This window comes from Pundamilia nyererei, unplaced genomic scaffold, assembly GCF_000239375.1.
Source record: "Pundamilia nyererei isolate P.nyererei 1_Seehausen unplaced genomic scaffold, PunNye1.0 scaffold00008, whole genome shotgun sequence".
In the NCBI taxonomy this organism is placed as follows: Eukaryota; Metazoa; Chordata; class Actinopteri; order Cichliformes; family Cichlidae; genus Pundamilia; species Pundamilia nyererei.
In genome coordinates, this window is record NW_005187409.1 from 6,766,439 (window position 1) to 6,789,942 (window position 23,504).

The 23,504-nt window shown below is 40.0% G+C and overlaps 2 protein-coding genes across 4 annotated transcripts in view; one reads left to right on the forward strand and one right to left on the reverse strand.

The window, feature by feature from the left end:
- Positions 1-15,435, forward strand: part of kcnip1a (Kv channel interacting protein 1 a) — a 45,751-nt gene extending 30,316 nt beyond the window's left edge. For all 3 annotated transcript variants that reach the window (XM_005723189.1, XM_013907921.1, XM_005723190.1), the window contains exons 2-8: positions 10,296-10,420; positions 11,628-11,697; positions 11,809-11,879; positions 11,994-12,101; positions 12,178-12,282; positions 13,271-13,333; positions 13,770-15,435. In XM_005723189.1, coding sequence (XP_005723246.1) covers positions 10,296-10,420; positions 11,628-11,697; positions 11,809-11,879; positions 11,994-12,101; positions 12,178-12,282; positions 13,271-13,333; positions 13,770-13,817 — 590 coding nt within the window. In that variant the 3' untranslated portion in view covers positions 13,818-15,435. The remainder of the gene's footprint in view (positions 1-10,295; positions 10,421-11,627; positions 11,698-11,808; positions 11,880-11,993; positions 12,102-12,177; positions 12,283-13,270; positions 13,334-13,769) is intronic.
- Positions 15,436-15,559: 124 nt separating this feature from the next.
- Positions 15,560-19,329, reverse strand: tlx3a (T cell leukemia homeobox 3a). The gene is made up of 3 exons (XM_005723191.1): positions 18,667-19,329; positions 17,409-17,646; positions 15,560-16,780 (listed from the first exon to the last, which is right to left on the reverse strand). Exons 1-3 carry the CDS (start codon positions 19,091-19,093, stop codon positions 16,597-16,599), a joined length of 849 nt encoding a protein of 282 aa, XP_005723248.1. The 5' UTR covers positions 19,094-19,329; the 3' UTR covers positions 15,560-16,596.
- Between the last annotated feature and the right edge of the window lie 4,175 nt (positions 19,330-23,504).

The window sequence follows — 23,504 nt, forward strand, 5'->3', positions numbered from 1 at the left end:
ACTTCAGCATCTTTCTCCTGCTCTGACATGTTAGCTTTATGCGGGATTAGTGCGGCGGGGCTTGTATGTATGCAGGCGCCCGTTTCTTTCTTTGGTGTTGCAGATAACTTATCCTCACAACACTGACAGCAACACTGAAAATGGGGGACAGTGCATGGCTATAATATTGTGAGATTAAATTTCTACATGATTGATCTTCTGGGCATGAGCTCATCACTCCTGTGTCATGACAGAAAATACCCTCGCCGCGTTCGTGTCCTGCACCTGCTTGAATATTTACATGCCTGTCTGGACTGTCTGTTTTCATCAAGGCTGCGTGTTGTTCTCTCAACTTCCTTTATTTTCTGCCAAGTTGTTTTTTCTTCCTTTTTCTGACAGGCTCTTTCTGGTGGGAGTTTTCTCCTACTGTCTTGTCTGCATGGTTTTGTCTGGCAGGCTCGCTCCTGTTTTCCTCCTCATCTGTTGTGGTGGCCTCTGACAACTCATCTCTCCAGAAGAATTTTCACCTGGCATTTTTTTTCCACTCCCTGGTGAATTTTCCATTTTTCACTGCCTCCCTTACTTACTCCCTGCAGCAATGTTGTCTCAATCTCCCTCTATCCTTTTATTTTCTGTCAATCTCTCTCTCCCTCTTATCTTTCTTTTGTTTTGCTAGTTGCTTCATCCCTACCAGCCCCTGAACCTCTTCCTCTTAATGTTTTTTTTCAGTTTCACATCCTCCCACTGCTTTTTCTACTCCCAGTTGTTTCCCCCATTTCTCCCTCCCACATTTGTCCCTCTTCATCTTACTTTCTTCTAATTTTTCCCCACCACACTCTCGCATGCTGCCACCACCATCATAATCTGCTCCATACCGCTCCTTTCCTCCCCTCTCACTTTTATGCTGCTGTTCTTTCTCTCATTTGCTCCCTCTCTGCATCACCCACACTCCCATTAGCTGGTGTGAGTGCTTATTAAGTCATCTCATCATCCTCATCCTCTTGGCATCCAGCAGTGTGTCTCTGCCTGTGTGTGTTTGTGTGTTCTGCAGATTCGGAGTCTAGACATATGTTTACTCAAAAATCAATACTGGCGTGCTGCTATGTGTGTCTAAATGAGCCGTATTTATAACTCCCTCTTCAAAAACATAATCAACAGTAGCCAAAAAAAAAAGTGACACACTTTCCTGTGTTTGTTTGAACATACTTTAGCAATCCAAACAGTCCTCCTTCAGCAGGCTGAAGGTCAGTATCCAAGCAGTGATGTGTGTGAGTGTTTGTTGTTTTACACACACAGGTGCTTAAATGCTTTGTTCGTCAATAACTCTGGATTTCTGCCTTGTTTTTAGCCCATGTGACTGGATAAATGTATTTTTCTGTGTTTATGTGTGTGTCCCCAAATATAACAAGTCACTGGACCTTCAGTGAAGCACTGAAAAGCCAGTAAAGGATTGGCCTTATGTCCCATGACTTGAATATTGACTATGGAAAACAATATGTTTCAGAATGAGGGCTCAAATTCACTGCGTGAAACATGATTATATATTCAGCTTTTCCGGGGTTTATACTGTTGCTTGCAGCTATTTAAGTTGCCTCTTTCTTGGAAAGCACGCTCCATCATGCAGAGGCCGGTAAGAGAAACTCCTCTTTAGCCGGCCAGGATGACAGATTAGGCTAATTCAGATTATGCAAATGAGATACTTTCTGGCAAGGATTACAGGACACGGTACTAGAAAGAAAGAGAGAGCATGGCATAGATAGAGTGGCGGACTGAGAGGAGAGTTTGGCGGAGGGGGGGAGATAAGAAATGGAGGAGAAAGAAGGAATCAGTGGGAAACAGAAGAAAGGAAGAGATGCAGAAGAAATTAGCGCAGCATTAAATACCAGAGGCAGGAGTGGTCAGGAGAAAGTTAGGAATTAAATCCTCTCCATGGGCTTTAGGAAGAGGGTGTGTACAGACGTAAGAGGGGCTTTTTTGTGTTAGAGTGCTTGTTGGGGAGAGTGACAGGTAGTCTTTCTTTGCTGGCAGCTCAGGCCACCGCTTAACACTCTGAACAAGCTCTGAAAGAAATGGGCTCAGGCTGTTGGTCACTGTCAGACACCACGGTTTATAATAGGTTATGCAGCAGATGGAAGTGAAGTTCTCGAGGTTGCTTTCTAGGTTGGGTTTATTTAGGCTTTCTTTATCTGCTAAGTTTGCAGATTTTGTTGTGGAACACGGATGATGTAGGTTTCTAGACCTCACCTGTTCAATGAAAACTTTACAGAAGTTATATGACCAGATATATTCCACCACTACGCACTTTCATGTGTTTAAAAGGAGGTTTCCTGAATCAGAAGACTCCTTTTACATTTGATAATAATCCCGCAAAGGCTCACAATGAGGTTTTGAACTCTATGTAGAGTAAAGACAATGAGTTGGGATTAGATATGTAGAACTGGGTGATATCTCCTAAATTCAATGTTAGTTTACATCTGTAGACATGTTAGAATGAATTTACATTGCGAAATGAACTTAAAAGTAACTTTGGATCTTAACTGCTAACCAAGGAAGAAGATCACACAAGCTCGTGTACACAGTCTATTTCTAGTAACTCATTTTCTGTTTTACTGGAGCAACATAATGCTCGAGCTCAGTGTTTTCCTTTGATCGGGAACCAAACAAGAACACTGTAGCAATTACTTCAAATATTCAATGTGCTCAACACAGCGTAGCACTATCTATTTTATTGTTTTGTAATGCTTCAAAACTAATCAATAATAGCTTTGTAATTCAGTACATGTTGTGACTGTGTATTGATGTGTCCAAAATGTTGTCGATTGTGAAATTCTCACTGAGCACATTCATTTTCTCTGTACCTTATAAATCACTGCTTGGATGAAGAGGATTAGCTACAGTAGAGTAGAATTAGTATGAAATTAGCAAGTCTGTGTGTGTTACTTTGTTTTTGAAGCGTGTTCCTCTTTGCTTCAAAATCTATTAGTCCTTTGCTTCCTTAAATGTATTAAACTGTTTTTCTCTCTGAGAAACATCATATTAAAAAATCATAAAAAATCATATTTACTGATTTAGGCAGATTTTTATGAAAATGACAGGATTGTTAAAGTGCTGTATTTTTTTTTGTATTCCCAAATAGAAATGTGTGCCAAATTGAACAGTTGTAGTTAGTAGAATTAGAAAATACCTTTGTACAAGGCTGCTCTGCCTTTGTTTTTTCCACACTGTCTCCATCCTCTCGCGCATCAGTAAAAACTCCTAACAGCCTGCGCGGAGCTTGCCAACTGTGTGTGGGTGTGTGCACGTGAGCGTAAACAAAGATGGTGAGCATATGCCAAATGGAAACTGTTAGCTGTTTGTTAGTAAACTCAGTTATTGTTGAAGTTAGAGGCTTCAAAGGATTGATGGTAGGTTGTCCATGCAAAAGTATTATTTCACTGAATATCATATGAAGCCCTGTGATGGATTGATACCTGTCCTATGACAGCTTCACTCGGTGAAGTGTTAGACGATAGTCTGTTAAAGGTATCTACCAATCTTATCTAGCAATAAACTGATATATTTTCATAGAAATATATTTATTAAACATACGCAGGAGAGGACACTAGTTTGTGAAAGCTCATAAATAACTCATAAATAACTCGTAAATAGCTCTTTCAAGCTATCTGTGGCCATTTAGTATTTGTAAATGCATATTTTCATCAACTCTTTCTCACTATGTCATTCTCTTCCTCTTCCACTTCTGTTTCCTCCCTCATTTCCACTTCATCATCTTCCTCCTCTCCTCACGCCACATTTCCTCAACTGAATTCAAGGCGGTAACACCCAAAAACATTCATAAACATGCTTATTCATTCCCAGTATTGATGCAATTATTTATTGTCAGCAGATTAGACATTTCACCCTCTCTGATAACAAGCAAGCTAAATATCAAAAACAGCTCCTTATAAGCTAAAATAATGCCAGCTAATGTTGGGTTCTAGTGTCCTAAAAATCACACTTTCCTTCTGATAAACAGTTTGATTACTTCCTCACATTGTATGAGAGTTTATTCACTTAATGTCCAAGTCCAACACTGTTAGAGCCACTTCAAAGAAAGTTTCACTAATGCTAGCAAACAGCAGCTAACAGGGGCTAATATAGGCTAACTGCAGCTAACACCAAATGCAACAGTGCTTACTGACAGAAAACTTCACAATATCCTCAAAAACTCACCTCAGCATCGCTGTCATTGAGAAGAACTGAGTTTTACTGACTCGTCGACCCCTTTCAAAGTTTATATAGCCTCCTGCAGATTAAATAGATGTATTGACAGATGAGGTAAACAGTGGAATAAAAGCCTACACTCACTACAAATGAGAAAACAGATTTCAGTTTGCTACAATCTACTGACATCTAGTGGTAATATTTTACACACTATACCTTTAAAGTAGACCCTTTTTGCATTTCTTTATCCTCTGTCATATTTATGCTGTTATAATCATGGCAAAAATTTAGAATAATGAGGTCAGTGTAGTATTAGTAGTCCCTGTGAGTCAAGCTATAGACTGCTCTGTTTGTCCATTTTGTTCTGAGGTTTTTCTTCTATGCTCTTGCATCTGCGCAGAGCCATAGAGAGGAGACATTCTAAATCTGGTCACTGAAACTTGGCTTAAAGGGCGGGGGAAAGGACCTGCAGCAGATTCAAATCTGTTTAGTATTCTGTCTGCTATAAAATAAACGCCTTCTCAACTTTCCACTAATAATCTGGTGTCAGCTTGTTATTCTGGTGTGTAACATGTGTTGCAGGGTGTTTGTTGTTTCGCTGTACCTGTGTATAATATCCCAACAGAAATCCCAGTGAAGACAGCTAATGAACACAACTTAAACTACACTTAATCATTTATACTAATGAGCAAATGTCTGACAAATTGGATTAAATTCTACTCTTGCCGCTAAATTAAATTTTCCCCAGCACTGCTACTGTAATTTCACAACAGTAAATAAAGCAAACCTGCAATCGACAACTCTGTGGGAAACCTCTTGATACGGCAGAGCCCCCTGCAGTCTGCAAGTCAGCGGCTGTACTTCAGCTCAGTTGGCTAGTGAAGCTTCTCTTTGCATACACATAAAGACTTTAAATGAGTGCCATCTTGTTAAGAGCACAGAATTTACAATTTAGTCTTTATTTCACTGTGATTTTGATTGTGTGGATGCATTAAAATAAATCGCATTTGAGCAAAAATCTTTGTTCAGCTTTTCAAATTGGTCACTGCACTGATATTCTATGAGAAAGCTAAACATTAAAATGTGCATCACATTTTTAGCAATCATGGTACTGTTCTCTGTGTTAGGTTTTGCTACCCCCTGGTGGTCCACAAAGGTTATAGCAGTTCTTATAGTTCCCAATACTCTTGTTATTCAGGCTTGCTGCAATTTTTATAAAGCCCACAGGGCAAATTAGAATAGATGTTCTCTCAGTGCCTGTATTCATAGGTACTGATTTATACAAAGTGCTGTTTATATTATAGAGTACGGTATATGAAAGGTATGTTTAGAAAAGTCACTTTGTGGTGAATTAGGCCGTCTGTTGTTTGAAGCTGACTGTGTGTCTTAATGGGAGCCATTAATCAAGTCCTGATCTGTTCATGAACTTGTACACAGTCACAAAACAAACACATATGGCGGTACGGTGTAAGGTGAGTTTATCATTGTTACAGTGTGCTCACTGTAAAGCCCCAAAGAGTGAAGGACACCGACTGTAATACAGGGGGGAGTGGGGCTCTGTGGGGAGAGAGAGGGTGTGTGGGATAGAGCGAAGGTCAGGATAAGAGAGGAAGATGCCCCAGGGAGGAGAGAGAAGGGGGGATAAAAAGACAGAGACAGAGAGAGGCAGGTGAGTGCTGATTTCACTGTGGGAGGAAGCAAGATAGATGGAAAGTTTATAATCACGAGAGAGAGAGCAGGAAAGAGTTTAAAAGCCAACTTTGTTTAGAATTGTAGTGAAAAACCACCACCAGTGTTTGAAAGTTTGGAGTTCAATTTTTCCTCATTGTGCAAAGTTAAGCATCTTAAGGAATAAAAACCAGAAGGGGCTAAGGAAGTACGGGAAAGTTGAAGACAGAAAGCTTCAGGATAAACAGCGAGTCCAAAGAAAAGAAGAAAATAATCAGAATGGATAGAGAAGAGCAGAGCGAGAACAGTTTACATACTATAGCCATCATTCTGCTGTGCTGTGGGGCCGTCAAAATGCTGCACCTGCTGGGAGTCATCACTGTGGAGGGTGAGTCATTATACTATCATCCACCTTTAAGTCAACCAACAAAGTCAGAGTGTTTCCACTGCTGTTGGGCTGTCAACCAGCAAAGCGAATGTTATAGTTTTTCTCAAGACGCAAAAAAAAGAAAACAGGGATAAATAAAAAAATAAGCAGTTAATAAATGCAAACTGCTGCTGGCTGTTCTGTTGTCAGATTTGCACTCTTACCCACATGAATTCTGAACTTCTGTCATTAACTACTCAGAGCAGGGAACTGCTGTAGAGGACTTGTGCGTGCATATATATATTTCTCCTGCTCATTTTAATGATGCGAATCTGCAGTTGACTCATGCACATGCATTGCTTTTCCCACTTATAATAATTCTGCTGCAGTACAGAAACATCATCTGTCATGTACTATAAAGAAAACAGAGCCTCATACAGCCACAGCTCAATAAAAACCAAAGATTTAAGAAAATCTCTATATGTTAACAGTGCCACTGGTGTTGGGATTCATTCCAGAACTTTGTAGTCTGAGTTGTTAATTTGACGTTTGCATATTTTAAAATATATATTAATGCCATAGTGCTGGATATATTACAAAATTTCCCTACATTTGGTTTTACTTTGTTTCATAATGAAATGAAATGAAGAAACTGAGATGATTTTAGTCAATGAAGACCACAAGGGAGATTTTCTCTCTGATGATCAGTGGAACTTTTAGTCTCTGGGGGAATTTTACTCTTTAAAGGTGTATGAATGTTAACTAATGCTTCCCCATCTCACCTGTGAGGTATTTGTTCTTTAAATTTACTTACCTTAGATGTATTGATATTAAGGTCCATGAATCACAGATTCTGCCTAAAGGGCTTTTCCAGCTCTGCACAGAATCAGACACCCTCTCTTTTAAGACCTTAGTATAGTTGATATACGTGTTTACACATGCTATGTATGCTAAAACATACAATCTCTCTATAATGGAGCCCTTTGTGATTATATATGATACTACTATAATACGGACGTCGTGTCTGGTCGTTATTTTGCTTGGAGTGTAATGGTGACTGTGCTGGTATGATTAGGCATTAGAGGCCTATCAGATGAATTCACACGATTGTGTGTGTGTGTGTAGTTGTGTGTCTCTGTGTGTGAGCCTGAACCTCAAAACCTACACCTCAGTACCCCGGTGTGACGCTGACAATGTCTGATCTGCTGGGATGAAAATGACCTTCAAGTGATGTGTGACCGTGTGTGCATGTGTGTGTGTTTGCAGGTAGCTGTGTTTGTGTGCGTTGAACACGTTGAGGGAGGAGGGGTAAGGAGCTATATAAAGAGACTACAACTCAACATTATAAGTTATACAAAGTCATAAAGTCATACTGCTCCCATAAAGTACAAAATGTGAGACCACAATTCAGCAAGCACTTACTGAATTGCGTAATAAATTATTTGGATTTTTTTATCGTGACTTTTATACTTTAAATTGACATGTGCACCGTTAGATAATATCATTGCACATGAGACTATTCTCACCGTTTCAAAGCATCTCTACGGCCACATCTGACAAACGTGTGAGTCAGCAGGCCAAAGAGTCAGTATATCGTATTTGATTGTAGAATTCAAACCTGCTGATTCAAGCTACGATGGCAAACTTGAGGTTTTTTGTGTGAAGTTCTGAATACTGAATCTGAAATCTGAAAAGTTCAGGCTTAATTTAGCAGTGAGATAAAGCAGTCTTTGCCTTGCTCAGTGAAATACCATCTCAGTACCCATCATTCACTGGGAGAATAGAACTGAAGAGGGACTGGTGTAATGAAGCTTTACAAACCACTAATGGTTTTGTCACACAGATAAAAATGTCTCATTTCAAAACTGTTAATGTTTCAAAATGTGAACTGCCAAGGACAGAGTGAACCTTGCACCCCGTGACACCAATTAAAGCTAAATGGGAACCATTCAAAAGATTTAGCTTTGTGCCTGTGCTGGACACTGTCACTGTGCCTGATACTGTTCAAAACACATTCAGCTAAATTTTCGTCTGGACAGCAGTCGGCACAATAGTGACTTTGATAGGGATAATGACTAGTGTGCTAAAAGGGGAAATGGTCCATAATTTTCTATGAAAAACAAACTGGGTGATTGCAATCTCTCATAGATCTTCTTAACTGATGCAAACACAGGGAAGTGCATAACAGCTTCTACTAATAGGACCATTCACCTTTTTTTTCAGCCTTAATTTCATGAGGATAAATGAAAAGAACAAACATTTCTGAGGATTTTCTCAGCTTTTAATGGGATCTTTTTCTTATGCTGCTTAGTCAGACATTAAGGCATCAGCCTTCATTAAACTCAGCAACTCATTATTTCAACAAAAGCAACATCTTTTTTATTTTTTATTTCTGCCATTTGCTAATTTTAATAGTGTCTACTGCTGGAATCTTATCACGCCACTCCATGGCCCTTTTCAGCTTTAATTAGAGCCTGGCTGGATTCTTGTGGCCAATGTCGATACAGATTGTTAGGGATACACTTCATTAGGTACACCTTGGTAGTACTTGGTTGGACTCCCTCTTGCTTTCAGCACCGCCTTAATTCTTCTAGCCGCAGATTCAGAAGGGTGCTGGAAACATTCCTCAGAGATTTTTTTTATTAATATTGAGGTGGTGGCATCACATAGTTTCTTTCTGCAGGTTTATCGGCTGCAGATGTGAATCTCCTGTTCCACCACATCCCAAAGGCGCTCTGTTAAATTGAGATCCAGTGAATATGAATGCCATTTGATTACAGTGAACTCATTTTCATATCAGCTAACCAATTTGAGATGATTTGAGCTCTGAGACAGTATGTGTTATCCTGGTCATAAAGGTCAGATAAACAGATGGACATGGTTAGCAGAAATACTCAGGTGGAGTTTAAACAATGCTCTGTTGATAATGAGGAGCCCAATTAGTGCAGAGAAAGTATCCCCTACGACATTACACCACCAACAGTTGTGTAATGCCAGAGTGTTGTGAGTTCAGAGAAGCTGTTCTGTATAATTTGGTTGGAATGTAAATGCACTGAGGTCTGTTTAAATGGCGGATACTTGCGTTACCAAGCAGATGAATAAGGGTGCCTAACTGTGTCGCTGGTGAGTGCATATTGGCTGATATTCTTCATATATGCATGTTTTAAAAAACTGGTATGGAATAATGTGAACACAGCATGACTCACCATCTGGTAAGCTGTGCATTTTAATGCTAGTTGTACTGCAGAAAGTTATGGAAACAGTGAAGTATGGGCCATTTTACAAGCTTAACCCAAGCTTTTTTTCCCTGTATTATCTTTTTGCATTAAAAAAAATAATAATAATAAATAAAAAAAACTCCACACCTGTTATTTTCTGTTCAGCAAGTCGGCACGATCGCCAGTAAATGTGGTGATAACTTCCTACTGAGCCTGGAAGTTTGTGGAGGAGGCCGCCTACTGATAACAGTCATTCAGTGGGCTGATAACATAACGGGGGCACCATGACCATTTTATCATATTCAGAATTTTTATTACTACTTCTATTAAATTATGCACAGTTATAACACTATGCATAATTATTACATTGTAGATTGCTTTGGGGGGAAATTGTTCACTGGTTTAAATGTGTAAATGAGTGTCTCTAAAAGAGGGCGAGAGAAAATGTCTTAATTTTATATTGTTGTGTTCACCTATAACCACCGTGTGTGTGTGTGTGTGTGTGTGTTAAGTCAGAGTCAGTGGTGTGTCCTCTTTCAACCTCCCCTCCAGCGAGGACAGTAATGAGTTGTTAATGATAGGGCCAGTAAGAGGAGCAGCGTAGAGCTGCGAAACTGACCTTTACCTCTCTGCACCTCCATCTTTCATCCTCTCCTCTCCTTCGCCTTTTTGGTCACAGTGTGTATCATTCGGCTTTTCAGAAAGACAACAACATTGTTCAAACCCGGTGCATACATATGACTTCACTGAGCTAATGTTGTCCTTTTTTCTTCATCTGAACAGTCACTCCCTTCCTGTCTACATCTATCCTTTTACTCTTTAATACTAATTTTTTTCCCCCCTATATTTTTCCCCTTTAGACAAAGCTGATGATGACTTGGAGATGACAATGGTTTGCCATCGACCGGAGGGCCTCGACCAGCTAGAAGCTCAAACCAACTTCAGTAAAAGAGAGCTCCAAGTGCTCTACAGGGGCTTCAAGAATGTAAGTGACTGTAAAAGTGCACTGCAACACTTCACCTCCAGTTTTTTCATCACGACTTTCCTCCCGCTTAACTGTCTGTAACTTGAGTATGAGAGCATAAACAATAAAAACATCTCTTTAAATCAAAGAAAAACACCCAGTAGCAAAAGACATTTGAATGATTTGTATTTATGTAGTTTTTAATTTTTTTTAAAACTTTGTATTGGCTTATATACACGGATGATAGCAGAGGTGGTGCTTTTAACCTGTACTGCAAGCAGCAAGTAGAGGGAGATAGGTATATCATAACATCTACCTTTAAATACACTCTATGGGTTTTACTGAGCTGACCTACCTAAATAGCTACAAATTAGTGTGGAGATCATTATGAGCATCCATCATCATATTGGACATGCAGACCTTTTTTTTTCTTTCTCTGATTTACAAAAAAATCCTCTGCGGTGCTACATGCACGCCTGTGCAATAACCTGGTTTGCCTAAATCTCGGAGAATATATAATCTCTTCTTTAATACTGAGCCAATGTTTGCCAAAGCCCGGATTCAAAGTACACAACACTGTTACATTTCTTCTAGTGAAACAAAGTGGTTTTATTATCCTCCTGGTTTTCTTTGTGTAAGTCTGTACATTTAATTTCAGTAACAATGACTCTGCTTCATGACAGAGTGAATAATTTTCACAGGTAAATAAATGGGCCAGAGTACAGTCTGCATTTGTGGTCACGCAGTAACATGCAGTAAGTTGTGAGATTAAACATTCCAGGTTTCTTTTTGCGTTTTTAGGAGAGTTTATTCATTTGTCACTTAATTGTAACACTACCATTTTAATGCAGATATACTCTGTTTTGTTTTGTTTTTTGTTCTTTACTACTTTCACAGATTTTTGTCGTAAAGTATATTTTATATTGAGGTTGCATTCTTTAGCTTAAAGCTCTTTATCAAAAATAGTCTCATAAGAGACACCCTGCTGTGATAGTCAGAAACTGTAATTAGATGTACCTTTGGTGACTGTAATCATTTTAAGCAACTTTAATATGGCTTTTTGATGACCAATCATCATCAAGTCTAGATTTATCCAATCTCCGTGCCTTATCGGCTTTTGTATTTCTCCACTGTTACACCCTCCTGTGTACTCTGTTTACTTCGTTTGTGCTTGTTCAGTTTTCACATTGCCCTTAAACTTTGTCCTTTTGTCCCTCTCTCATTCCAGGAGTGTCCAAGTGGTGTCGTAAATGAAGACACCTTCAAGCAAATATACTCCCAGTTCTTCCCACATGGAGGTGAAGTGTGTGTGTGTGTGTGTGTGCTATGATGTTTGCATTTATGTTCATCTTTGTCTCTGCACATTTTCCTGCCAGTGTATTAGCAACTTTTTTCTTCTTCTCCTGCAGATGCCAGCACCTACGCGCACTACCTGTTCAATGCATTTGACACAGGACACACAGGATCCATAAAGTTTGAGGTTTGCTTTATACTCACTCATTTCCAATCATTACATCTCAGCTCTTTGATACTCACCTACCATACGCCTCCCTTATTCAGTTTGTCATTCTATATCTGCTTCGTTCTCCATCAGGACTTTGTAACAGCTCTGTCCATCCTGCTGAGAGGTTCTGTCACCGAGAAGCTACAGTGGACTTTTAACCTCTATGATATCAACAGAGATGGATACATAAACAAAGAGGTTTGTCTTAACTTCTTTTTTCCACATGTCAGGTTTTATTCATCATAACTCATGGTGTCTGTGTTCTGTTTCACAGGAGATGACAGACATCGTCAGAGCAATCTATGACATGATGGGGAAGTACACATACCCTGCTTTGAAAAATGACGCACCCAAACAGCATGTGGATGCCTTCTTTCAGGTACCATTATCTGCTTCCTTTATTTATAAAGTAAAAGTAAAGTAAATTTTGATTTATATAGCTCCTTTCAAGATAAAAGTCACAAAGTGCTTCACAGAAGCTAAAACATAAAAATAAAAATCAACTAAAAGCAAGTTTAAAAAGATGAGTTTTCAGCTGTATATTCAATGAAACCGACAACATCAGCTTAGCACTGCCTACTTTACTTATCCAAAAGTCGCTACAGTAGAAAATAAATGACCCGTTACTGTTGGCTGCAACATCCACCCAAAATATACAATGACCGAAACTCAACCTCATTGAATATGCATCCATCAAGCCAGCCATCCAGTTTCTGCAACGTATCCCTGTCTACTCTGCTTAGACTGTGGGGGAAGCACTGTAAGCAGAGATGTTCATACATCCATCTCCACAGTCACCTGTCCGAGCTCTTCTGGTAGAACATGAAGGTGTTTCCAAGTCCAAGGGTAATTTTATAGTATGTAGGGGTAAAAATTCAAATTTGCTCCGTATATTATTATAGAACTAATCTGACACAAAAAATCCACTATCCACTTGACATGGTCATATCAGCAGAGCTGGACACACTGAGCAGCTCAGCTAGCTGAGTTAACTGATTTTAAATGTCAAAGTAAATAAATTAGATAATGTGACGTTTATAAAATTCATCAACTGTCTCCTCCCTATAGACAAGGCTAAACAAGCAGCATTTATTTTATGAAAATCAGCTGCAGCTGGAGTGAGTGGATACAGGTGGGGGTCACTTAGGGAGGTCAGGTCTCTCCAACTGTAATTGCAAACTGTAGTATGTCAGTCCTTTGGGGCTCCCACTGACCTGGTGCCAGTCTTGTCTGGTAGCAACAAGCTTCTGTCTAAGCCAGCTAAATTTTCTGTAACTTGCAGCTCGCTGATTCAACTATTGATTTAAATAGGCCGATTTACTAAATGTGTTTGTAGCTTTAAATATCACGTATTCTTCCATCTGCAGAAAATGGACAAAAACCGAGACGGTGTGGTGACTCTTGATGAATTCATCCTTTCTTGTCAAGAGGTACTGGCTTGTTTGCTTTTTCCTTCAACTCACTCTAAAGGCTTCTTCCACTGAGAATAGTTTAACTAATGCAGGATTTGCATATAATGGAAAACATGATGGCTGACTACAGTGCTGTTGCTAATGTTATTAGTGCATTTGCTCTCCGAAATGTCAGCATGTCTGCACAAAAGACCACCACAGTCACAACAGTTTTGCTAACTATTTATTATTATTATTTACCGAAGGCCTCTTAGATTTTGCAAGTCTCACTGTACATGCTATTAATTATGGCTGTTAGTACAGTTTTCCATCAGTATTTATCTGCAGAGATCATTAAAAATTTATGGACCTTTACTGCCCCCTAGTGGCCAGTAAAACGAATTAAATGGTGATTGTTGGCCGACTTTCTTTTCTCACAGTCACCACTTCTTAATTCTCCTTCATCTTTGCACAGGATGAAAACATTATGAGGTCCCTCCAGCTCTTTGAAAATGTCATCTAGACACGAGGGAGATGGTGCAGCAGACGAAGCACAGAGTGTGAGAAGAGAAACGAACAACAGGAAAAAGAAGGAGGAGAAGGACTGATGAATAAGAATCTGCAAGCAAAAGGAACAGCCTAACTTGTGAGAGAAGGCAGACAAGAAGCTTGTCAATTTGGGTGTGACTGTTTTCCACAAAACCTTCTGGAAGGCATCCTACTGTAAGAAATCTAAGGCGATAAACCTTCACTGGTTTTGGAAAGCCTCCTTTAGACAAAGTTGACCTTTCTGTGACCACTTCTCTCATCTCCACCTCCCTCCCTCGTTTGTTGCTGTTGTCAGTGTCATCTTGGATGGTGCGCACTTAGTGCCACTATGTAAATACTGCCCCTCTCGCATTTGGTTGAAGGCCTTTCTGAATTATGTAAAATTGTTACCATGCAAGGACTTAAATTCCTGAATGCAACTTAGCAAAGAGAGCATCCAAACCCACACTTTGCTCAATAGAATCTTAAATAAGAGCATTATAAATTTCTGTGTCAATACAAAGAACATGAGCAATATTGTGAAGCATGCACAAGAGATTCCTACAGTGTAATAAATGAATATGTGTCATAAAACTCAGTGGCAATATACACAACATCTTGCTAAATGGTTACATTTGGGATGCCCGGTCTGTGTGCAGCATCTCACCGAGCCAGCTCGGCCAGTTTTAGACATAAAATCAAACATAGGCCTCTAAAGGTTTGCAGAGCTGAACGTGTGAATGTGTCCCAGCTTGTGACATTCTTAGGTCTTGTGACAGCTTGCAACAGTCCTCAGAGGCCTCCTTAACTCCTAATGTGTGTTCCAGTATCGTCGGTCGGTGTTTGAATGTTGTAATGACTCAACTGTAGATATTTAACTGTTGTGTCTGTGGATTCTTCTCAGTGTCTTGAATCACTGGTGTCTGTCTGTGTGTCTCTGACTACCTGTCTGTCCTTCTGTCAGATTGGATATAACCCTATAATTATTCTACCTGCCACTCGGTGTTAAATAAAGAGCCCATTTAGAGGTTTCCCGGCATGCAGATGGAGAGCAATACGAGGATGTGCACATGTCTGTGTGTGTGGTGTCCCGGTGTGACGGTCCCATTTCCCTGAATATTAAAGTCTCATTTATTCTAGCATGTAGCTTCATCTTCAAATGAGCTGACTGTGTTTTTGCACGAGAGGCGAGGTTTGTCTTTAACTCTGTCTGTTGAAAACGTCAACTCAGAGCTACCAAAACTTCACTGTGAGGGAGAGATGTTGAAGGGAAGATTGCAGAGGAGGACAAAGCTCAGAGAATAAGACAGAAGATGAAAGTAAAGACCTTTTCACTGATTATGGAGGAATGGAAGCCATGTTTCAAATAAGAGCCATCGTTTTTGAAGACTGAGTAGTGCAAAAATACATTTATAAATGGTTTACTGTCATGCCTACTCACTGTGCTACCAATATAGTGATTTAAAAAAGCAAAAACAAACAAACCCCAGACATACTTTCACATAGACGGACGGATAGACAGGCAAACAGACAGACAAACTTAAAACAGTCAGAATGAAATAATGTGTGTATTGAAATACTGTAAAAAATCATTATATTTATCAATAAACTTTTCAAGAAATAAAATCAAGTAACGTCTGCTTTTTCCCCCCCACCATGTTGCTCCATACGGTTTTTCTGTTTTACACCTTATTATATGGTAAAACCTTTAAATAAGCACATGAGCAAAAGGGTCACAACAACATTTTATACTGTACACATATACAACGTAAGTACAAAAAGACTTGTACATTTGTGCCTCCGTTTCAAAGAACACGGCCCACAAATAAAGCATGATAATGTGCGTTAGGAAAAAAAACCCAAACTTCACCATCACTGAACATGCATCACTCCTTTTATTCCCCAACTTACAGCTTGTTTCCTATTTTCCTCACTTCGCACCACCAAATCCAAGCATCTATTTTCTGTTTATTACTCCTTAAAATAGCTTTTCTTTTCTGTCCATAATGTAACACTGTTGTTATAATTTTGTTGGAGCGCCTTACAGGTGACTGTGATGGTGCGCTGTAGTCTCGTCAGAGTGAGTACATCTATAAATGAAGGTTTAAACACCAGAACAATTAAGAATTAAAGAGGAAGTAGATTTTATCTTCGTTGTTTTGAGCAGACATTCTTGTTTTGTACTTTGATAAAAACACAAAGAGATCTGGCCTTTCTCATAAACACATTCCAACCCGTGCACTTTGTTGTGGAGCTGCTGGAGTGCAGGCCGAGATGATTATCCTCCCACTAAAATTAAAAAAAAGAAAAAAAAAAGGTAATAACAGAGCCAGCTGTAATCAAGTCCACTAAGTAGGGTAGACTAAGGCGATGGTCGCACTGAGAAACCACACCTTTACAAAACACTGATTCTTGCATCTCAATGTGGAGAATTAATTACCTCCATCAATCACATGGTGGCGAGAATTTTTTATGGTGGTAAGTCTTTTTTCGTATCCTTTGAATTTGTGTAGTCCTGGTGTTTCCAAGTACAGAGCTGCAACATTTTGTCCAATAAAGTTTCTGCTTCAGGACTCACCACGACTTCAGGTCCACTTTCACAACCACTCAATCGGGTTCTTCCGTTTTTGTTTTTTTTCTGGTCACACTTTTTTCCCCCCTCCACAGTAAGGATCACAGTAAGTCCTACTGTCCTCATGTAGGTCTAATTTAATTAAAGTATCCTCGCAGGGCTGTTAGAGGATGCTCAGTGATTACCGCTTGGTGTCTGGTCTCTACTCCCTTTCCTCGGCCCAGGGTTGAAGGTTCTGCAGCGCATACAGGGAGGAGTTATGGGCGCACAGTGGATCTGATACCGCTGATTCGCTGAGGGACTTCTGGAGGGCGGACTGCTGCAGCTGCAGGATGAGGCGATTGGCCTGCTGACGCTCCGCCTCCCTCTCCTCGGCTGTCTGCCTCCTTAAAAAAAAGAAAAAAAGAAAAAAAAAGAGAGAAATGAAACATTATTTTGGTTCAATAATTTTAAAAAGGCTGTGTACGATTAAAGGAGAGCGACAGAAAGTCTTGAAGTCGGAAGATTGCTATTTGCAAGATGAAAACAGCAGCTGTGCCTTGTTAGGAAAAAGGATGGCGATGCAATAGATCTGTTCGAAGCATAAAAATGAACTCAGTAAAAATATTTTGGGAATCTGAAAGGTGAATTAAGGGCTGATTAATCAAACAATACAAAACCCTTCCTTGTTATTATTTAATTTAATTAGTTTCACTTATTTGTTTATTTTTTTTAGAAGTTTTTCAATTTAATTTGGTCGGAATTTAAAGTATTTAAACTTCAAAATTATTTCCACATACTAAACATACTACACTAAGCTAAAATTTAAATATTTTCTGTAAATGTATAGTCACATTTATGTATTCGTTTTCTTTTGCGACTGAGTCCGTTAACAGGAAGATGTCACTTGGAAAGTGGAAAGTTTGTGTTTTCAGCGTCTAATAAAGAAGTCAACGATTTTTCCTGGAATTTTTTTTTTAAGTTCCTATACGGGCATCACTTTTGACACATGTTATCATGACATTTCATACCAACCTCCACTTGGTCCTGCGGTTCTGAAACCAGGTTTTGACTTGCGCGTCTGTCATCTTGAGGCTCTTTGCCAGAGCTGCCCGCTCGGCGCTGGCCAGGTACTTCTGTCGATGGAAACGCTTTTCTAACTCACATATTTGAACTCTTGAAAAGGAGGTGCGCGGCTTTTTCCGTTTAGGAGGCGTCCGGTTCTGGTACGGGTGCCCTATTCTCCGCGTAACGGCGAATGGCACCAGAGCCGCTGCAGGAAGGAGAGACGGGGAGACAGCGATAAATATGAGGTGAGATTTTATACAGCAGCAGACAGACGATTTCTGTGTGGAGATCCAAGGCCAAATATCACAGAAATCTGCCCTGTGCGACAACAGTGCCCTGTTTATGCGGTGCATATGTGAAATATGGTGATTTATATTATATTTATTAAGCAAGTTAAATCTGAGCAAATCTTGAAACAAAGCAATAATAAATAGCGAGTAAATATTTCTTCTTGAAGTTGTGTGAACTTTAGATATTCGCGGCACTGGTAATTAGAACAAGAGCAACAACAAGCATTTTGGTCTATCACCGTGGAATTGTGTGTCTGTATATTTACAACTATATATAATACATGTATTATATCAGGCCTGTGGTCATAAAAGCTTCCATTAATCTTCAATAAAATAGGCCACAGGACTATTTGTGTAATAAAAACGTTTCAAATCCTCTTCACACACCCTTATAAATACAGAGAACTGGTTATAGCTTTTATTATTTTGCATAATTGTGCTTCAGTTTCCTTGAAATTTATGAGATAAATCACTCCATAGTCCAATAATCAGCTTATTTATAGTTATCTTTAATTCCATAAATTAATGCATTTATTTGAGTTACTTTCATGTTTATTAGAAAACTGCAACAACGCCAGGTTGTTTGGTTTAACTGTGTTAATGCACTGGGCTTGTTTTTCGCAAAAACGTGACGCAGAAATTAAACATTCAAGTTCTACAACTGAAGCCAATTGAACAAAGCGGATGATGACGTTTAATGACAGTCTGTAAATGTAGTGCATTCTAGTATTTTTTAAAACAACAACTTGCACAATGTTCTATATATTTACGCCTTTTTAGATAAATAACGGGCAAATAAATTAAATAGGCTTTAGAGTTCTACAGATATTTGGCAGAGGTGCTGGTTTTTGTAATGGCTGAGCAGCACTTACTACCGTTTTAAACATTATAAAATATTAACGAGGGGAAGTCATTAGTTCTAACAGCTGGCCTACCTGATATTCTGTCCTTGGCAAACCTGTTCCCTATCCAAGGGAAGCACAGACCTCCAAAGCCAGGAACAGCGCTTTGCACGGGGGCCGGGGGTCCCGGGGCTGTCACTGGTCTGTGGGCTGGGACGCGAATGACTCCCCGGCTGCCCAGACTCCTGCTCTCTCCGTATGAACCTGAAGCCTCCACCGGAGGCATTACACCGGAGAGGGAGATCGAGAGCGCGGTATATGAGGGCGCGTTGGCCCCAGTCGGGCTTCCCAAACTGTAATAACCGTCTCCGTTACTTAAATCTGATCCACTTTGTCTTCCCGCCGTGCGCGCGCTTTCTGGCTCAGTACCGGCTCCCAGAATCTGGTCGATGCCGAAGCTTATGGGCTCGTGATGGGCCGGTTTTGGAGGAGGGCTCGGCGCGCTTGGTGCTTGCTCCATTCCTCGCTCGGTCGCAAAAAGGGCAAGAAAACTGAAGCAGATGGGGGGTTTTAGGCGTTGTTCGCTGTGAGGTCAAACTGTACCAAAACTCATCATCAGAAGTGTCGCCATCGCTATCCAGCCGTAAACCCAGAGTCCAGCGCGTCCCGGTTGTCTCTAACAGGCCTCTTTCAGAGGACTGGGTCCTCTCTACAGGCTGTGGTGAAAGTTTGATGGGCGTTTGGCGAGATGTGACGTTCTGTCCTCCTCTCAGCGCATCAAAACGCTCCGTCTAGTAGCTCCGTCCTCCTCCATCCCTCTCCACCTTTCATTGGCTGGCACTGGAATGACTGATTGAATGTCAGTGGGGGTAGGCCAACGATTTGGCACAATAATCAAGATTTCACATAACCACGGGCGTCAGCGTGTTATATATATGGTAAGATATGGCATCTTGATGTTGTCTGAGTGAGTCAGTATTTCATTTGGCGTTTCTTGTAATTCTAATAGAGAGCAGGGAGCAAGCAATAACTCTATGAAAATGTAAATGGAATATCTAAAAAATCGGACCCGGGGGGAAGGACCAATGTTCTCTGCTGTTTGGCGATGGATTTTAGCATTTCAACCAAATAACGTTTTGTCATTTACCTGTCAATGTTCTGCTCGTATCCAGAAATACATCCTGAAAAATCACTTTTTTCAAGTTTTGTAGTAAATAAAGGAAAAACTTTTTGCATACCCTGAAGTCTGACGAACTGAAAATTCTGCCCGTTTCCACTTTTCAGGCTAGACGCAAAGTGCGAATCATTTGTCCTCATACTGCTGCTGTCATTTCTTGACACATGTGGAATGTGCAAGAATAATAAGTTCACACGAAAACTGGCTGAAAGCTATTAGAAAAAAAAACTTGGTGATATAATCCCCTACAAATATTCTTCACCTTATAAAGAACTCACCAAAAAGGAAGAAGATACATTCCCAGTTTATATTTAAATCCTTCACTTCGTCCGCACCATATAATCAAATACAAAGAGTTAGTTGTTACAATTTGCATTTTTTAATATTCCTTTGTACTCTGTCAGGTGGGTAAAATGTCGGACTTTTAAATTTAAACCAGTAAAACGAAATTCGGTGTCCGTGAAGTGTCACACTTAAAATTTTAATCTTACCACATTATTGTCGAGTACAGAGAGAGTGTGATCACATTTTCTGGATGTTTAGGTGTGACGTTACTTACAAATAATTTCTAAACATTTACTTCATGCTCTGGTCGAACGTTTCTATTAAATGTGGGAAGTAATATCAGCTTACGAGAGGCAAATAAACACCCCAAATCCATGTTAATAGCACTCCAGTGCGTAATTACGCACATCCAATTCATGACATGACACCCATCATGTAGCTCTTTAAAACAAAAAAACGACAGCAGCCTTATTGAACGTTGGCAGAATCACCAGCACCTATTGAGCTTGGCAAAGCAATACACGGCCTTATTTGTTCCTGGTAGCCAGTGCCACATTAAATGACCTGACAAGGGAAAGCCACGGGCTACTTCAGATAAAGTGTCCGGACTCTGGAAGCTGCTAACCGCTCAGATTCAATGTAACAGGCGCCCAAAGTGACCGGGTAATCACATTTTCACTAACTTGTCTCACGGACAGACAAATGTGCGTGGGGTTGGGATGCGGCAGGTGGCTTTTTAGGCTATCACATTACAGGACTTTAACAAACTAGTAGCTACCCAACATACTCATTTATTGACAAGGTGGCTTATATTCGTTGACTTTTGTTCATGTATTTAATCCGTGATTGGTTTGGAACTGCTGCGCTTTAATTGCCGAATTAATTTATTTAAACACTTTATTTAACATTATATGGATTCTGTTGTTTTCTTGAGTTTTCGTGCGCAATTTTTGCTACTATCGTCAGTCTATTGCTGTTTTTAAATCATCAAAAATCATCAATAATTATTTAAGAAACGACTCAATACATATTTTGTAGTCTACTTTAAGACCCGGGAAAATCTTCGGATTAAATACATTTAAATAGTTAAATTCCAGCTTGTGATACAAAATCAAATGCAAAAAAGGAGCATATACATGTATATATATGTGTGTGTGTGTGTGTGTGTGTGTGTGTGTGTGTGTGTGTGTGTGTGTGTGTGTGTGTGTGTGTGTGTGTGTGTTTTGTTTTTTTAAAGAACCCATATCTCGCCCTTTACAATAAAGTCTTATGAAGCAATATGCGATGGGACAAGGCCCGGGGTGATTGTTTGGCAATATGGACAGAGTGTTGGCTGGTTCGCCCTGCCATATGTGAGCTCACCGGTGGCTTTTGATGGGGGAGAATTGGTCTGTTATAGCTGTCATCATTTCAGACATTTTTATGTTTCTTCTCTTGATGATATTTGCAAAGATTATTCCCTTATGACGGAGTTGTGAACAGAACACAACACACATTCAGCTTCTTTTAATTGCACGGACACTTTTTTTTAATAGGATGAGTCACACCTACATGGCAATAACTGCTGAATAGCTGTTTCAAGAAAATGAATAATTATTGTATTTATCCTGACTCCTGCACAGAGTGAATGTAGTCCCACCAGTCCGCACAGAGCACTCGTTGCAGATGCTGGGTGTTAGTAATCTGGTGTAATCCAGTGATTATGATTGATTATGACACGTTATCCCTGACCTTCCGGGATTCCACGATGGCACGGGTTGTCCAAAAACAGCCCAGGAGAAACCCCAGCTTGCATTCTGCCAGGTTTGTAAATTCATTGATCGCGTGAATGCTGGATAAAAAAAAGTGCCGGACTTTTTCATTGGGTCGTGGATACAGCAAGAAAAAAAAATATAAGTTTAAAAGAAGATGCTGAGGGTCCATTTAAAAAGCAGCCTTAAGGTGATCTCGTTTAGACCAAAATATTTAGGCACTGTTTCGGAAAAACCTACCGCCGGTACAATTAAGATGCACATCAATCCTCGTTTTTTTTTCCACAGGCAATATAAAGCTGACACCCTGATTCCAAAAGTCCAAAAAGAAACGACAACAAAAGAGTGAAAGAGTGCGATTTGTTTGAGAAATTACCACTTGATCTGCATAATCGGGGGTCTGGGCTGCAGCTCGGTACCCGGGGGCTGCGTTTTTATTGCGCGTCTCTTCGCCGTTATCAATTTCAGCAGCGCGCCTGACTTTTTAAAAGGGGGACGAGGCCGGCTGCTTCTGAATAATGAATGACACGCTTTTATATTGTCGCTAAAGTGCCCGTGATGTTACAATATGAAAAGGCAGCGGTAAGTAATAGTGCATTTAAAGGGGATGTAGTGTATTATTATGATGTAAAAGAGAAGGAGAGAGGCGAGAGGGAGAGAGAGAGGGAGATGAGTGGAGAGCAGAACCCAGAGAAAGAGAGAGATTGTTTTATTACAATAAGAGGAGATGAGTTTGCCTCGCAGCGAAATGGGGACCAGTTAATGAAACTTTACCGCAGCTAACGATTTCCCCTCCCTCGCTCTAAAAACCGCCCTTATGAAATATTTAAACTATTTAATATAGGTGGTATTAAGCTGAAAGACACTGGCATTGGCCATCTGACAACATTTACAAGGCTGTGGATTTTTCTAAAGTTGGGTAAACAAAGCTTTACGGCCCGCTTTTTTTTCTCCTCTGCGCACATACAACAGAAGTCGTGTAGTAAATCACGCTTACATTGAGCGCAATATAGTGAAAATGTGTTTTACTGTTGGGAGACTTGATTTAGTCTAATTTACACTTTTCTCCATACCCACGCCATGAGTCCCCCCCTCACAGATGCAGCATAAGCCCGTCTTGTCTGTAACGGGGGGGGGGGATTGCATGGCCCCAGTGTGGGGGGAGATAGTGTTTCATATTGACATGCTCAGTGGGATTGTTGGATGAGAAGAGAGCAATGGGATCCCCCATCAGGGACACAGACAGGACCATCCTCATCCCTGGGCTGTCACAGGAACACTGCTCTGTGCTCCTGTGTGGACACTCTTATCTGCAAGACACTTAAAAAGCAGATAAACCATGTAAAATGTCACCGTAAATGTCAGTTATATGGCCTGGTAGATATTAAAGGGTTTTAATGACCAAATATGAAGGTTATAATCCCAAAAGGTTCATTTTATTGGAGGGAATCTATTTTACATTTCCCTAAAAGACAGATGACAGCACACCTTTTGCCTTTTAAATGTTGTAGGGGCTGATTATAAAAACGTAGTGGTAGATCTTCCTGTGTTTAGATAAGACACAAGTTTATTATTTATTTATTTATTTATGTATAGGGATGGTATTTGTTTCAGTGAATGTTGCATTTTTTTGCTAAACTCAAAAAACAATGTGCTTTGGTTTTGTGTGTGTGTGTGTGTGTGTGTGTGTGTGTGTGTGTGTGTGTGTGTGTGTGTGT

Excerpts from the sequence above, each read along its gene's own strand:
- tlx3a (XM_005723191.1), bottom strand. The coding sequence starts at position 19,093 with ATGGAGCAAGCACCAAGCGCGCCGAGCCCTCCTCCAAAACCGGCCCAT. Across the intron at positions 17,647-18,666 it reads TGCCAAGGACAGAATATCAG|CGGCTCTGGTGCCATTCGCC; the intron begins GTAGGCCAGCTG and ends TCCTTCCTGCAG. Across the intron at positions 16,781-17,408 it reads AACCGCAGGACCAAGTGGAG|GAGGCAGACAGCCGAGGAGA; the intron begins GTTGGTATGAAA and ends CTTTTTTTTAAG.